This window comes from Heptranchias perlo, chromosome 1 (assembly GCF_035084215.1).
Source record: "Heptranchias perlo isolate sHepPer1 chromosome 1, sHepPer1.hap1, whole genome shotgun sequence".
Taxonomy (NCBI): Eukaryota; Metazoa; Chordata; class Chondrichthyes; order Hexanchiformes; family Hexanchidae; genus Heptranchias; species Heptranchias perlo.
In genome coordinates this window covers 93361283-93377686 of record NC_090325.1, presented here as the reverse complement: position 1 = coordinate 93377686, position 16404 = coordinate 93361283, and the positions used below count along the sequence as shown (strand labels likewise).

At 41.4% G+C, this 16404-nt stretch overlaps 1 protein-coding gene across 2 annotated transcripts; it reads right to left on the bottom strand.

Moving 5' to 3' along the window:
• Positions 1-4872: 4872 nt before the first annotated feature.
• On the bottom strand, positions 4873-14985 carry rpl9 (ribosomal protein L9). 2 transcript variants are annotated; one of them, XM_067988645.1, is made up of 7 exons: positions 14893-14985; positions 14685-14800; positions 9817-9912; positions 8794-8926; positions 8627-8707; positions 6513-6635; positions 4873-5040 (listed from the first exon to the last, which is right to left on the bottom strand). In XM_067988645.1, exons 1-6 carry the CDS (start codon positions 14936-14938, stop codon positions 6529-6531), a joined length of 579 nt encoding a protein of 192 aa, XP_067844746.1. In that variant the 5' UTR covers positions 14939-14985; the 3' UTR covers positions 4873-5040; positions 6513-6528. The 2 variants fall into 2 exon arrangements, with proteins under 2 accessions (XP_067844746.1, XP_067844736.1); XM_067988635.1 differs by lacking the exon at positions 6513-6635.
• Between the last annotated feature and the right edge of the window lie 1419 nt (positions 14986-16404).

The following is a 16404-nucleotide window of genomic DNA, read 5'->3' as shown; positions in this document are numbered from 1 at the left end:
GAAGGACTTGATACACTTCCATGGCTACCACTTGCCCCCTGACCTTACCTAAGTGTCTATTTGAACTGTGCCGATGTTAACCACAGCCAAGGTGGGAGCACAGGTGCTACAATTGGTTTCAGCGCCTCTGAGCCAGGGAGAGGGGAATGGTTTCTGCTCTTGATCGTGTGAGGACAGGAATAGACTTGGCTGTGATGCTCTCCATGGGAAATAGCCTGCTACCACTGACTGGACAGGTTCACTCATTCAGAATGACCACCTTATGGAACTAAACCTCAGCATGAATCAGGAGAGGAGGGGAGAAAATTGGAGGGGAAACATCAGGAAATAAAAATACGTACTTAAAAAATACCTTTACAAAGAGGGAGGGCACATTGCATTTACATTTTTACTGCTCGTGGAGGGCATATAAAGCTGCACAACTCAGCAATTTCTTATACTTTCCCCCCAAACTAAGATTGTCTGGAAGCATTTCAAAAGAGTAGCATTTTATAAAATTCATTCCCAGGATGTGGGCATCGCTGGCAAGGCTAGCATTTATTGTCCATCCATAGCTACCCTTGAGAAGTAGAAGTAACTGAAGATAGTTGGCCCTAGGATGCTTCCCTGAGGCACACCTGCAGTGATGTCCTGGGGCTGAAAGGATTGGCCTCCAACAACCACCTTCCTTTGTGCCAGGTATGACTCTAGCCACTGGTGAGTTTTCCCCCTGATCCCCATTGACTTCAGTTTTACTTTGGCAACTTAGTGCTACACTCGGTCAAATTCTGCCTGGATGTCAAGGGCAGTCACTCTCACCTCACCCCTGGAATTCAGCTCTTTTGTCCATATTTGGATCAAGGCGGTAATGAGGTCTGGAGCCAAATGGTTTGGCAGAGCACAAACTGAGCATTGGTGAGCAGGATATTGGTGAGCAAGTACCACTTGATAGCACTTTTGATGAATCTTCCCATCATTTTGCTGATGATTTGCAAGTTTCCAATCCTGAATCGAAAGAACTTTGGAAGATTATAGCTAAAGCATCTGCAATTTTCTCATCTACTTCCTTTAAAGCCTTGGGGTGGAAACCATCTGGTCCTGGGGATTTGTCAGTCTTTAGTGCCATTATTTTTTCCAACACTGTTTTCTTGCTTATGTTAACTTTAGTGAGTTACAGTCCTTGATTCATTATTAGTTTCCTTGGAATGTCAGATATATTATCCTCTTCCTCTACTGTGAAGACTGACACAAAGTAATTATTCAACAAGTCTGCCATTTCCTTATTTTCATTTACAATATTACCCGCATCTGTTTTTAAAGGGCCCACATTACCCTTGACTCCTTTTTCTCCTAATACAATTGTAAAAACTTTTTGTGTTAATCTTGATAGCCCTTGCAAGTTTCTTGCAGCTCTTACTATCTTTTTTGTCTTCCTTTGCTGTTCTTTATATCTCTCCGAGTCCCCTGGGTCTACACTACTCGTTGCACTTTTGTATGCTCTTTCCTTTAGTTTTATGTTATCTCTCACCTCTTTTGTCGACCATTAGCTGTTTTATTTGGTAAGTAGAGCGCTTGCCCCTTAGGGGTATATACTGGTCCTGTATTAAGCTAAGTTCTTTTTTGAACACCTCCCACTGTTCATCTGTAGTTTTACCCGATAAAAGTTCTGACCAAATTGCTGTCGTCAATCTCCGTCTCATCCTGTTAAAGTTAGCTTTACTAAAATCTAGAAACTTAGTAACTGTTTCGTTTCTCCTTTGCAAACCTAACATTGAATTCAATCATATTATGATCACTGTTAGATAAATTTCCCTTACTATTAGATTATTAACTAAGGCTGGCTCATTATTCATTACTAAATCTAGCATGGCGTACCCTCTGGTTGGTTCTAGAACATATTGCTCCAGAAAACTATCTTGAGTGCACTCAAGAAATTCACTACCTTCCTGACTTGTTATTCTGCTCTTCCCAATCTATTTGAAAATTGAAGACTCCCATTGAAACACCTCTACTTTTGCTACAAGCCTCTCTAATCTCTGAATATATTCTGCCACTTCATTGCTGGTATTAGGAGGCTTGTAGACAACTCCCAATAGACAACTCCCATTACAGTTTTAAGTCCTCTTATTCCTCAATTCTAACCCGTCTCTGCTGATTGCTTTCCCTCTTATATCCTCTCTTACTAATGTTGCAATAGTATCTATAATCAATAAGGCTACGCCTCCTCCTCTTCCAAATTCTCTATCCTTTCCAATGACCTTATAACCTGGAATATTTAACTCCCAATCATGATCAGCTTGCAGCTATGTCTCAGTAATGGCCACCATGTCATAGCCTCAAAGCTGCATTTAAGCCCCTAATTCACTCAATTTATTTCTTATACACCATGCATTAGTATATAAAACCCTTATTAGGCAAGAGACCCTAATGTGTCCTTCTACCCTGATGCTGTCTTTCTCACACCATTTAACAACACACATCTTATTTGTCACTCCTGCTGTAACTACTTTAGCATTCTCTTCATCTGGAGTATCTATATCAGTGTGTGTGACCTGAACTCTGCTCTTAGCATAGTGATTATGCCACACATGATGGGAGGGTTTACTTGAGAATTGTAGTGGACACTCCTACCAATGCTGTCATGGACAGATGCATCTGCAACAAGTAGATTTGTGAGGACGAAGTCAAGTAGGTTATTCCCTCGTGTCGGTTCTCTCAACATCTGCTGCAAGACATCGTTGGCAGAAGGGTCAAGAACCAGAGGACATAGATTTAAGGTGACTGGCAAAAGAACCAAAGGTGACATAAGGAAAAACTTTTTTACACAGCGAGTGGTTAGAATCTGGAATGCACTGCCGAGGGGGTGGTGGAGCCAGATTCAGTCATGGCCTTCAAAAGGGAACTGGATAAGTACATGAAAGGAAAAAAATTGCAGGGCTACGGGGATAGGTCCAGGGAGTGGGGCTAGCTAAATTGCTCTTGCATAGAGCTGGCATGGACTCGATGGGCCAAATGGTCTCCTTCCATGCTGTAACCTTTCTATGATTCTAAGACGACCAGTCTGGCAGCAATGTCCTTCAGGACTCGGCCAACTCTGTCAGTAGTGGTACTACCAAGTCCCTCACATAGAATTCATTGTGCCCTTACTACCCTCAGCGCTTCCTCCAAGTGTGTTCAACTAGAAATACTAATTCATCGGCTGAGGGACAGTAGTATGTGGTAATCTACTTTGGTTTCTTTGCCCATATTTGACCTGAAGCCAGGAGACTTAACGGGATCCATGCAACTTTAAAGTCTCCGAGATCCCACTCCCACCCAACTGTACACTATTGTCATCCCTCACGCCCCCACCACCACCACCAAACCTCTGGTGGGTCTGTCCTACAGATTGGGCAGGATATACCCGGAGATAGTGATAGGAGTCTGGAACATTGGCTGATTGGTATGATTCTAAGCATAATCATGGAAGGCTGTTGCTTGACTAGTCTGAGACAGCTCTCCCACTTTTGGCACCAGTCTGCAGATATTGGGAAGGACTTTGTAAAATCGACTGAGCTAGGTGTACCTTTAGCATGCCCTCATTTGAGGCTTAGGTTGTGGCTGAGTGGTTTACCCAGTTTTATTCCTTTCTAGCAGTTTGATACAAATGAGTGGCTTGCTAGGTCTTTTCAGAGGGCAGTTAAGAGTCAACCATGTTGGTGTAGGGCTCTAGTCACATATAGGCCAGACCAGCATGTGACCTTCCCTAAAGGACATTAGTGATTCAGTTGGGTTTTTGTAACAAAAATTTTTTTTTCAAAATTCAATTCAAATTCACAAACATATTTTATTTCTCACTATCAGTGAAAGCACATAAAATCCCACCTTTTTTGAAAAAAATTGTAAACAGAGCAGTGAGAGGCTGAAAGAATTTTTGATGCCAAGCAATGACATCAGGAGGGGGAAGGGAGAAGAAAGAACTGGAACAGAGAAAGGGGGGAGGGGTGGAGAGAGGAAAGAAATAGAAGGATGGAAAAACGAGGGGTGCTGTTCAGGGAACTCAGTGCAGTGAGGAAGGTGCAGCACCGTGGAACAGGGCTGGCAAGTGGCACAGGAAAGCCAGCCAACATATGAGTGCACGTACCACAGAAATCCAGCTGGGATTTGTTGCAAACAGGAATTCCAGCCTGCATGAGGGTAGAAAAAAAGGGGGTCAATAATTAAAACCCCAAGACGGATGGAACCAAATGTGATTGCAAGGTCCAGAGCACAGCCAACAGTGCAGATAAATGTAATTATGAGCAAAGTGAGGGTGAGTGAAGACATGAGCAAACTAGGAGTTTAGTTTGGAAGTCACTACTGAATGCAAAGGCTAAAGGAGATTTCAGTAAGGAAACAAGTGGGCTTGTGCAGATAGAAGGATTTTTTTTTTGAGCACAGCACTCTTTTTAAAAGGAGGTGCCAGAAGAGCAGGGGGAAAAGAATCCAAAATGGAAGCTGCAGATTGGGCACCTGCCATGTATACACACTTGCAGACCAACAAATATGGCAGTACCAAGTGGCTCCATGCAAATCAGGTGACAAGGGCATTAAAGGTGGAAGGGAAACAATGACATTTCAAGCAAGATGCCAAAGGAGGGGATAGAATGAGTTTGAGTGTATATTTATGAGGAAGTTGGGTAGAGCATAGTTTCTGCACCCCCTCCCCCACCTTAGTCACAAAGCAGAGGTATTTGGAAGGCAGAGAGATGAGGATTGGTTGGAGGTAGCCTTGGTCAGGGCCAAAATACCTTCAGTCGCATCACAATCATTCAATCGATGTTGGTTGTGGTAAAAACCTAATCAAGTAAATGGGATGCTTTTCAAAGATTTAAATCAGATAAGCAGCTGAATACCAAGAAAATACAGCGACAATTCTATTTTCAGTCCATAAAATTTATTCAGCTGTTACTATCCAGAAGAGTTGAGTGTGTTAATCAGCGAGCTGTTGAACAACAGTGCCCTTTTCGCTCACATAGATACCATCCAGGAATTTACGAATATCCTTCTTCTTCACTGTTGTTGCTTGCTGAATGAGAGCAGCTGAAGACAAAACAAACTATATTAGTACAGAAGTGTCTAAACTCACCACAGTAAACAGCATGGTGATGCTTTAACTTCAACATTTTTACAACATCCATCTACCTTCTTTAAAAGGATTGTGTATTTAATCATACCAGAGGAAAAAGCAGTTAATATACTGCTTACATTTCTAATAAGAAAGTAGCATAAAAGCAAGATCAGGTGCTACTACTGAAATAAATAGGATTTTCAGCTGGAACTGTTGCATTCTACAACTAAAACACTGAAAACTTACCAGCTTAATATTACATTTACAAAGTTAGATTTGTGGATTAAACTAACATTCAGTCAACTTCCACCAGTGATCATTTACAGCACCTCTTTTCAACTGCCTCAAATGGTTTCACTATTCAGACTAGGTCCCAGGTTTAATTTATGCTCAATGGCAAATTAGGAAGTATCAAAATAGGTCAAACAAGGATTTTGTTCCTGGCCACAATCTGTAAGTGTACCTATGTGGGTGTCAAGAGGAGGACAGGATCGGGCTTGGCTACTATATCCTCCAGTCAAAAAGCCTCCTGACAATGTCATAGCTTGCCATAAACAGGCACAAAGTGGCTTCTAGTGCTCACGGGGAAGGACATCATAACCATTCAACTGTAAATCAGGACTCACATCAATTATCTTAATGAACTGACCACTTTTATAATGAAGATTTCCCCCCCCCCCCCCCTTAAAAAGATAAATTCTCCTTCCCTCTCTTGGCTTGAAAATGGAAGGAGGGGCATTTGGGCAATGTACTGAAGGACTTCTAGCATCCATGAAACAGCACCCATCTAGAGTCCAGACCATTAGAAAGGGAGGCAGAAGAAAATCTTTAAAAACAATTAATTTAACTGAAATTAATAATCAGATCAATTATCTTACTGATAAATTCTCACTGAACGAGGATTTTCAAGTTTTTGTAACAGGTCTGTTCTGATTGAGACTATTCTCCACCGTGCACCCACCTCTGCAGGATTCAATGGTCTGGATAGCAGAACCTTCTAGGTGACAGAATGATCAAGCAGGGCAAGAAAAATGTCAGTTTCTCCTCCTTCTCACAAAAGCTTGTTTTGATTTGGCTGTCTGACCAAAAACCCCATTGTGAGAAAACAATTTAAGTAGCAGCAAACCTTAAGACTCCATGTTGGTACCTGTACTGCCCGAACACTCCACCGTTAACAGGTTAAAGAAAAAAAATAGACCTCAGGTGCAGCAGTGTCGAGATGACAGGAATTCATCAAGGAAACTGCCTGCTTTACTCCATCCTCTTACACCATCTTGCTTTTTACTGAATTTTAAAGATCTGTCTTTTCACATAAGCACATTTAGAACTTAATTTTTTTTTAAAATCAGCTACACCAGAACATCTGTGCAGAGATGAGGATGTTTCCTCTTCATATAACCCCATGCATGCCTGCTCCAGTGGAGAAGAGAAGGCACTTTCTAACCTTCAATCCATTATGTTTATGCTGTGGCCTCAACAACTGCACCCTTCTCAGAGACGTAAATACCATCCAAGAACTTTCTGATATCCTTGTTTTTGACTGTTGTTGCCTGTTGGATCAGGGCAGCTAGAAGATAAATAATCCATGCAGGAAAATTAACCAAAAAGAGGCATCATGCATATAGAAGCTGAAAGGAAAACTAAAGACAGCACATCAAATCATATTGCAGCAGCACGTAACCCTTAAGCTGCCAATTAGAAACATTTGATACATATTCAGACAACAGCAGCTCAAGGGTTAAGCCAATAAAGCAGTTCTAAAGAGCAAAATTAAAATCAGTTTAGGATTTTCACAATTTTGCTGAAAGAAACATGGCATCCAGAAAAAAGCGAGAGATAGCAGTCATGTGGTGGTTAAGTTTTGGCTCACCACTACATCGAGAATTCAAATTCCGGCATCATCCATAGAATTGGGAAGGGAGGGAGGGAGAGACTACAGCAGACAAGGAAACAGAAGCCAGTAAGTAACCCTGGATCACTGCCATATCTATCAGCACAAGAGTGGCATTGACAGGCAGCACTACGCCAATTGGGAATTACTGTTTAATGCAAAGGATAGAGAAAAATCATTATGGCACAGTAAGAGAAACTATACCAGACACTAGTGTGTTCAAATGGGCTGATGGAATGACATGGGGAAACTGGGAGAGCAAGAAACAGCAAAGAAAGGTCACAGATGTTTCTCTGGGTAATGCAAATATACATTAATATTCTTGAGGACATGTTCAATTCTCAAACATGCATTAAACACTCATATGGGGTGGGGGGTGGAGTAGTTAAGAGACCTAGAATTTCCCCAGAGAATCACCTAATCTGAATGATCAACTTCAAGATTGATATATTAATAAGGAAAGAAATTGAAAAATCTGTGAAAGAAAATTGATTCACATTCAAAGCTATTTGAAAACATGAGTGGAAACTCCTGAAGCAGCTGAAGACCACAACCAGAGACCAGAACACTACAGCAACTGTTCAGACCACTAAGCTTCACCAAATCATGATACCACAAGTCATGATTAAAGCAGGACACTAATTTTACAGGCTGTCAAAATCCAGGACATTTCACTGATGAAACAACTTGTTCTATAAGTAGTCTCCACAAACTTCACCTGCATAGACCTGCAGCTTCCATCTCTACAAGTTTTCTAGGAGGTAGGAATAGAAGTTACTAGTGCATCAAATAACAATTTTAATCGTTCACTAGATTCCGGAGAGCCGAGGACTGGAATATGTCAAACACACTACTTTATCACTTGAGAGGGCAAGTGATAGCAATTGAAATTATAGACTCGTCAGTTTAAACACTGAGGAAAATCAAATAATTGAGAGATCTACTGGACAAATGTCTGAAAAAGCACAGCAGCCAGCATAATTCAAGAGGAAACTATGCTCAACTAAAAGATGCAACAGAAAATGTGGAGCTAAGTAATAGATCCATCAGTAACAAAGATATTTAACATTTTGTCAGTATACCCTTCCCAAAGCCATAATGTTACACTGCTTTTCTTTTTTGATGCTGATGGGCCTGTTTCTATTCCATCTCCCACAGTTGGAGCTTTCTTTTTTGAAGGATATTATGGCAGAGAAAGATAATACATGGTTTTAACAAAAAGATAAGGGCAGCTAGAGATGGAATCTTGTGGTTCTCCAAATGGAGTCTAATCAATACAAGTACTGCTGACCACCTTAGCCACGGAAGGCAAGATAATTGGTCATGAAGATTTTAGAAACTAAGCTGGTTAGGAAAGCTTTATGGTCAAATAGTAAGTTTTAAAAATTAAGGCAAGGTGTCTCGTTGACCAAGATGAGTTTTGAGAAATGTTTGAACTGATAAGGAAAGTGGAGCAGGGTTCAATGAAGGGCAGGCTTGTTGAACCAAATGGGTTTTTCCTGCTACTTGTATCCATGAAAAATTAAGCACAGATTTTAGACTCTTGTAAGTTAGACCTTATAAAATGCAGGTGGATGGGTCAGTCACCAATTTACTTCTAATTCTGTTCCATGCATTGTACAGCTTTTCAACAATCAGGCAGCCCGAGCTGACTGCAGCATACTAACCGGAGTTGGACACTAGTTCAATGTCATTACCCTCAAGAACAAGCTCGTCTTTCTGGGCCTGGGAAACTGTACACGAAACACCTGATGCAAGAAAGAACGAGAGTTACAATGAAACTCTTTCCTCTTCAAACATTTTCAGAAGTTAAAGCCATGCATTCTTCACTCACCTGTCTTCATACGGACTCTGCGAATATACTTTTCTCCCAAGAAGTTACGGATTTCGACCAGAGATCCTGTCTCCTGAACAACCACATTGATGGGGAAGTGAGCATACACAGACCTCATCTTGTAACGGAAACCCTAATTTTGCAGAATGGCATGGGGCAAAAAAAGAAAAAAAAGTCAGGCGCATAAAACATTAGACTTTTAGCCCAATGTTGAAATGAAATGGCTTATAATTAGACAATGCCCTTCACCATTAGTTAAGAGAATAACCTAGATTATAATAGAACCTAAACTGACAATTTTAAAATTTTAACGGATTATCTCAACCATTCACTGAAGGTTTCACATGGGGTAGATGAGGGGGAGAAAAGACACACACATTTGCCCAGAGAGTGAGCACAAATTGGGATAATAAATCTCCATGCTAATCAGAATTTGGAACATTAGGTTTTATTGAAAAACTTTTATAGCCAGGGTATCAAGGATGCTCCACACTTAGGCAAATTATAATAAGAAAATTTGATACATCAGTATTATACACAGAAGTTAAAGCAAGTCTCATTTTTTGCCTGGAATTAATGGATGCATTCACGATCATGAAAGCCAACACTGACTCCCATCCCCAGTGACTCAGCTGGTTAAAGGAGTATCTATGCCACAAACAGGAGGATACCAGGTTGCTGTTAAGCTAGCTATCAGTTGGTAAACTAGTAGGGTCTGGGTTATGGGGAAGGAGGAAAATAAAAAAAGTAGGTACCACTTCTGATCACTTGGCAGCAACTATTGCTGAAAGTACACTGGTGAATGATTGGGTTAAGCTATCGTGCCCACATGCACAAATAGCTTGACACTCAGGGCCAAGGTTAACACATGAATTTGCATTTGGGCAAGGTACTGGTAAACACCCAGCGCCCATGGAATTGTATACGAGCAAGGACTCAATTTCAGAAGAGAGGAACACTTTAAAGACATGTTTGAGCAAGCACAAAACTACTGAGTTAGCCCACTTATAATAAGCCACTTACTACTGTGACGCCCTTGATCATGTTCTGTACATGACTGCAGATTGTCCGCACCGTGGCCAGCTCTTTTCTGTTACCCCACCATTTGTCAACTCGAAGCTTGGAAACAGAAAGCAACAATGTTACTATTGACTTAGTAAGCACAGGTATGGATCTTATTGACTTTCAACATACCGTTTCATAGAATCATAGAAAATTTACGGCACAGGAGGCCGCCATTCGGCCCATCGTGTCCGTGCCAACCGAAAGTGAGCCACCCAGCCTAATCCCACTTTTCAGCACTTGGTCCGTAGCTTTGTAGGTCGCGGCAGTTCAGGTGCACATCCAGGTATTTTTTAAATGAGTTGAGGGTTTCTGCCTCTACCACCCCTCCTCAGGCAGTGAGTTCCAGACCCCCACCACCCTCTGGGTGAAAAAAAATTTCCTCAGCTCCCCTCCAATCCTTCTACCAATCACTTTAAATCTATGCCCCCTAATTATTGACCTCTCTGCTAAGGGAAATAGGTCCTTCCTATCCACTCTATCTAGGCCCCTCATAATTTTGTACACCTCAATGAAATCACCCCTCAGCCTCCTCTGTTCCAAAGAGAACCCCAGCCTATCCGATCTTTCCTCATAGCTAAAATTCTCCAGTCCTGGCAACAGACTCGTAAATCTCCTCTGTACCATCTCTAGTGAACTTTCTGTTCTTCTTCCTTCTAAGCTCTAAATACACCAACCTACACACTCTTTATTCTTCTTGAATGCTCACTGCATCGAAATCAAAAAGTCTCCAACTCTAACCCATTCTTTCCCAGGGCCTCAAACCTGGAACTCCACACCTTTCTCCTGCAATCTGCAGGTTTTTGGAACTTGAGCTTCATGTCATCTAATCATTAATTCCTATTTACCTCATCTTTTCTCCTACTCCTTTCAATCTCAGTGTTTTCCTGCATATGGGCTGAAGCCCTTTACCTATGATTCTCAAGAAACAATGTAACACTTTCTCAGTGGTGCAGCAAGATTATGCAGTATGCACATACCGGGAAGATCCTGCCTTGAATCCCTGTTCTGTGTTGAGTGAGCTGATCTCAGCTAGAGAAGCTGTTAATCTCAGGACTCCTGGGTTTGGAAGAGGAATAGTAGCCAGGATTCACTTCCAGCAATTCCTCCTGGTACTGTGCATGTGTGGATGATGTGGGGCTCGGCTCTGAATTCCACCCTCCCCCCCACTTCAATGCTATTGAGTTACCTGCCAATCATGAATATGGATAATTGGGCAAGATATTGGATATCAGAGGCTGCCAGCACCTGGTAGAACCCAGCAAGAGTCAGCACCTTCAGAAGAGAGGAGGAAAGAAACTGTAGGGAGGAAAACCAGCATGAATCATAGTCTTTTCACATGCCCAGGAATTTGGATGGAGTCCCCTATTGAGGAGAATTATGAGTGGACTAAAAGCTCCTAAGACAAGTTGTAGGGTCAGAAGAGCTGGGGTGAGCCACATCTCCCTGTGTGTTTATTAAGCTGTGGCATAGTCTAAACAGGTTGGTGTCATAGAAAGGTGAGCAGCATGTTGGAGTCTGAATGGACCGTAAGGTAGGGGTCTATTCATCAAAAATATTTGACCAACTATTTTTATACTGTACTACTAGATTGATGTGGAGATGCCGGTGATGGACTGGGGTTGACAATTGTAAACAATTTTACAACACCAAGTTATAGTCCAGCAATTTTATTTTAAATTCACAAGCTTTCGGAGGCTACCTCCTTCCTCAGGTGAACGATGTGGAAGGAGGTAGCCTCCGAAAGCTTGTGAATTTAAAATAAAATTGCTGGACTATAACTTGGTGTTGTAAAATTGTCTACTAGATTGAGGCAGTATCGTGCAAATTATTAACTAATTTAAATATACAAAGACTAAAATTAATGGAATTTAGTGTATAATATAGTTTAAAGTTTCAGCAATGTAAAGAGAGAACATGCTTGGGAGCAATTACAAGGTAAAAATTGCATTATGGGCTTCAGATGCACCAATCAACTTGCATTTATATCTTGCTTTTAAGATCAAATATTAAGAAAGTAGGGCCTTAATGGCTGAATGCTCTGCCACTGATTGTTGCAATGCAGATACTGCACTATAATGTTGGTGCTTCCATCATGTACAAATCACAATCTTAACCATATTTCTACAGAAGTAGAGTGTAGATAAGGATTTTGCCCCACAGGAATAGTCACTCAATTCTAGTTGCAGGTTTCAGAGGAATACTGAAGATCTACCCTTCAGCTAATGGCAGTATTTGTAGACCAGGAAGCGATAAGATAGTCTCAATACAGAGATAGCCTAGCTACTTGGGAATACCAATTCCAAAATGGCAGCATTGGCAATAAGTGGTAAAAGGTTGGAGTTGCACAAAATAACTTCAAATCACCCAAAGAAAAACACATTAACTGCACATTTTCAGCATCATGAAGACTTGTCATTTCAGCCTCCACCTCTCCCTCTATCCATTCAAGTGACAGGAAGGTTACACAAACTATCCATTGGTACCACAATGGTACCATTGTTTTTTTTAGCACATTGGACTAGCCTGACATGGATCTGAGACCACCAGAAAAACCACAACCAATGAGTTCAGAAGAAGCAGCAAACTAAAGTGGTGTGTTTCCAGGAGTGCAAATATACATATATGCTCATAAGTATATACTCAAATTTTATGTTATTAAATCCTCACCCTAACTTTCCCATCACCTTTAAGGTCAGGCCAATAAAAATGATCCTATGTACTGCCAAGTTTTGAAAAACAGTAGATTCAGGAAGGGCCAAGGCATCAAGTCATTCAGTTCAGGTATACAACTCTGGTTACTGAAAGGTAAATCTTATATCTAAATACTGAAGGGAACATTGAAACATGCACGTGATGTGGATATTGGAAACAAAAAGTGGAGCACTGAAACAAAATTAACTTGTGTAAAAGTCTTCTAATTCATTACAAACATGTCTTACTGCCAAAAGCCATGAACTATATTAATATAATGACAAAATACAAAGTAAACACCAGTCACCTATGAGTTAAACATCCAATTTAGACATCAGATTTAAGTACGGTAATGCCTGACCAAGTCCAGCTTGAACTCCTACTATGAAATTGAGCCACAATAAATCAAGTATTGCAAAGTAGCACTCCCCGGTTTGGGTTCGTGTCAGACCAGCAATACTTCATTGACTACCTAAATACCCACCGAACAGAAAGCTGTCAGTGTACATAAGGTAGTGCAAGTTGTAGGTCTGCCCAAGGCAAGATCTGTCTCAATTCCCTTCTCCAAACCACTGATTTATGCTGTTCTCCAACTCACCATAAGATTTCCCATTCTTCAGGTAGCCCAGAAGCATCCTCTTTTTCCTTCCATCTGCCCTAACATCTCTTTCAGCATCCCATCCCCACTAAGCACACACCCAATCAAATTCATTTGCCTTTTTTCTGATATCAAACTACATTCTTATTGCCATCACCTAATTACTTTTCTTATCTATCCACTTCACTGCCTCCATGCATCTCCAAATCCACATCTCAAAGCTCTTGAAAAGCCTCACCTATTTCCATTTTAATACCATTTGCTATACGTTGCATTGGTTTAAACAAAAAGCAAACTAAAGTAATCTGCCTCGTAAAGAGGGCCCAAATGATCTGACTGTTAAGACATTTACTTAAGGTGGTTTTACAAAAAAAAAGAGTGCAACCAACAGCAGACTTCTCAACTGCACTCACTAAGTAGCCAAACATGCAGGGTAAATGTGGGTTCATGACAGTCAGGTTGCCTATGCCAGTAAAGGTAAAACAGGTCTTGTACCTACAAAGCGTAGCAAACAACTTTGCCCAGTGGTAGCACACTCACCTCAGACGGTCATGGGTTCAAACCCCAGGCCAGGATTTGAGCACATGATCTAGGGTGGCAATACTGAGGAACTGCCGCATTGCCAGATGTGCTGTCTTTGGGATGAGAATCTATCTGCCTGTTGAGGGAGACAAGAGATCCATGGCACAATTCAAAGAGCTGGGGAGTTCTCCTAGTTTCCTGGCCAACATTTGTCCTCAATCAACACTTCCAAAAACGGATTAACAGGTCAGATATCTAAATGTTGTGCACAAATTGGTTACTGCATTTGCCTGCAAAACAGTGACTACACTTCAGGCAATTCATTAGATGCATGGTGTTTTGTGACATCAAGAACATGAAAGACACTACATAAATGAAAGTTCTCTCTTTGTAAAATAAAAGTACCTTTAGACAACTGCAAGTGGAATCATACTGTCCAACAGACTAATAGTGAACAAAAAAAACATGCACTTATTTAGCACCTTATAGCCTCAGGATGTCGTAAAGAGTCGCAGACAAATTAATTATTTTTGAAGTGTAGGCACATGTTTGGAAAGTAAACACTAGCCAAATTGCACACAGCAAAGTCCTACAAACAGCAATGAGATGAATGATCAGTTACTCTGTTTTCGTGGTGTGGAGTGAGGGATGAATGCTTGCCAGGACACTAGGAGAACAACCTGCTCTTTGAAAGAAAAAAGTTGTGGGACATTCCACCCCCAACCTGAACAGACTAACAGGCCGTCGGTTTAAATGTCTCATCTGAAAATCAGTACCTCCAGACATGCAGCACTCCCTCAGTGACTGAACTGTCACCCTAGATTATATGCTGAAATCTTGGAAATGGGGCTTGAACTTACAAGCTTCTTCCTCAGAGCACAGCATACAACCAATGAAGCAAGCTGACACTTAAGTATGTACCAAAGTTTCACTCAAGTCTTGCAAAACAATCTGATCAATATACACTCGACAATGTTTCCACCAAATGTTTAACAGATACACACAAACTTCCTACCTTCTTTTTCTTAGTGCCAAGAAGACTGAGCTCCAGGTTGATGTGGTTAAATTCCCTGCGCAATGTTCCTCGGGGCCCCTTTACAATGACAGTACGGCCTTTCAAAGCAACAGCAACTGCAAACAAGGAGACAATGCTAGTTACAACACGTAAGGTACAGTAAATGATTATAAAGCTTTGACAAAAAGTTAAATGAAGATTACTGTACCATTGTCAGGAATGTCAACAATCTGGTTGCTGAGAATGGTCTTCATTCTAAAACAAAAGTAAACTTGGTTTAAGGCACTACAAAAAGCAATGTAACACACCATAACTTGCACTAATAAACTTTCAAAACCAGTGAGTAGCACAACAAAACAGGAGTTAACTGTGGTGAGCACCACATAGAAAAGTTGTCATTAGGAAAAAGTTTTAATTAGTGCTTTCGACACAAGTGTAGTAGAGAGCTGCACTGCTCAGAGATGCCGTCTTTTGGATTGGACGTTATACCAAGACAGACTTGCTTTTATATAGTTCCTTTCACAACCTCAGGACCAAAGCGCTTTACAGCCAATGAAGTACTTTTGAAGTGTAGTCACTGTCGTTACATAGGAAATGCAGCAGACAATTCACACACAGCAAGGTCCCCCAAAGAGCAATGTGGGAATGACTAGATAATCTGTTTTAGTGATGTTTGTTGAGCAATAAATGTTGGTCAGGACACCAGGGAAAACTCCCCTGCTCCTCTTCAAATAGTGCTATGCAATCTTTTACATCCACCTGAGAGCGCAGGCAGGGCCTTGGTTTAATGTCACCTCCAACAGTACTGCACTGGAGTGTTAGCCTGGATTTTGTGCTCAAGTCTCTGGACTAATGCCTCTCAGGTAGATGTCAACGATCCCATGGCACTACTCAAAGAGCAAGTGGGCTCACCCAGTGTCTTGGCCAATATTTATCCCTCATCCAACACCAAGATTATCTGTAAACAATTTTACAACACCAAGTTATAGTCCAACAAATTTATTTTAAATTTCACAAGCTTTCGGAGGCTTCCTCCTTCCTCCTTGAGCCACAACATTCACCTGAGGAAGGAGGAAGCCTCCGAAAGCTTGTGAAATTTAAAATAAATTTGTTGGACTATAACTTGGTGTTGTAAAATTGTTTACAATTGTAAACCCCAGTCCATCACCAGCATCTCCACATCAAGATTATCTGGTCATTTATCTCCTTGCTGTCTGTGGGACTTTGCGGTGCACAAATTGGCTGCCACTTTTCCCCACATTACAACAGTGAGGCACTTTGGGACAGCCTATGATTATGAAAGACTCTCTACAAGCTCTTTCTGTATGGTAAGATTTTAGGAGTTCAACATATTAGGCCAAAAGTTATGATCTTGCATTGAATCTGGTTGAAAGCAGATCTGAGCAGTATCACTGGGAGCTTTGGAAGGGTTAATTTTAAAAAGCACTTAGACCAGTTTGAGGTACAAGTGGAAGCCACAAAGACATAAATATGATAAGGAGACAACACACTGGCTGTGAAGGACCCTGGGCCACTTGCACTCTCGCCTTGTTAGCCGGGTCCACAGGTGACAACTGGCTCCGAGAGCTGTCGGCTCGCTTCACTATCGGGGCCTGTCTCTCATTCACCGCCAGCCCTAACACCTCGCACAGCGCTGGACCTTAAACCGGCCTCGGCCACAAGGCGGTCGACTCTCCGGGCCTGAAGCGAAGCGCAGCGC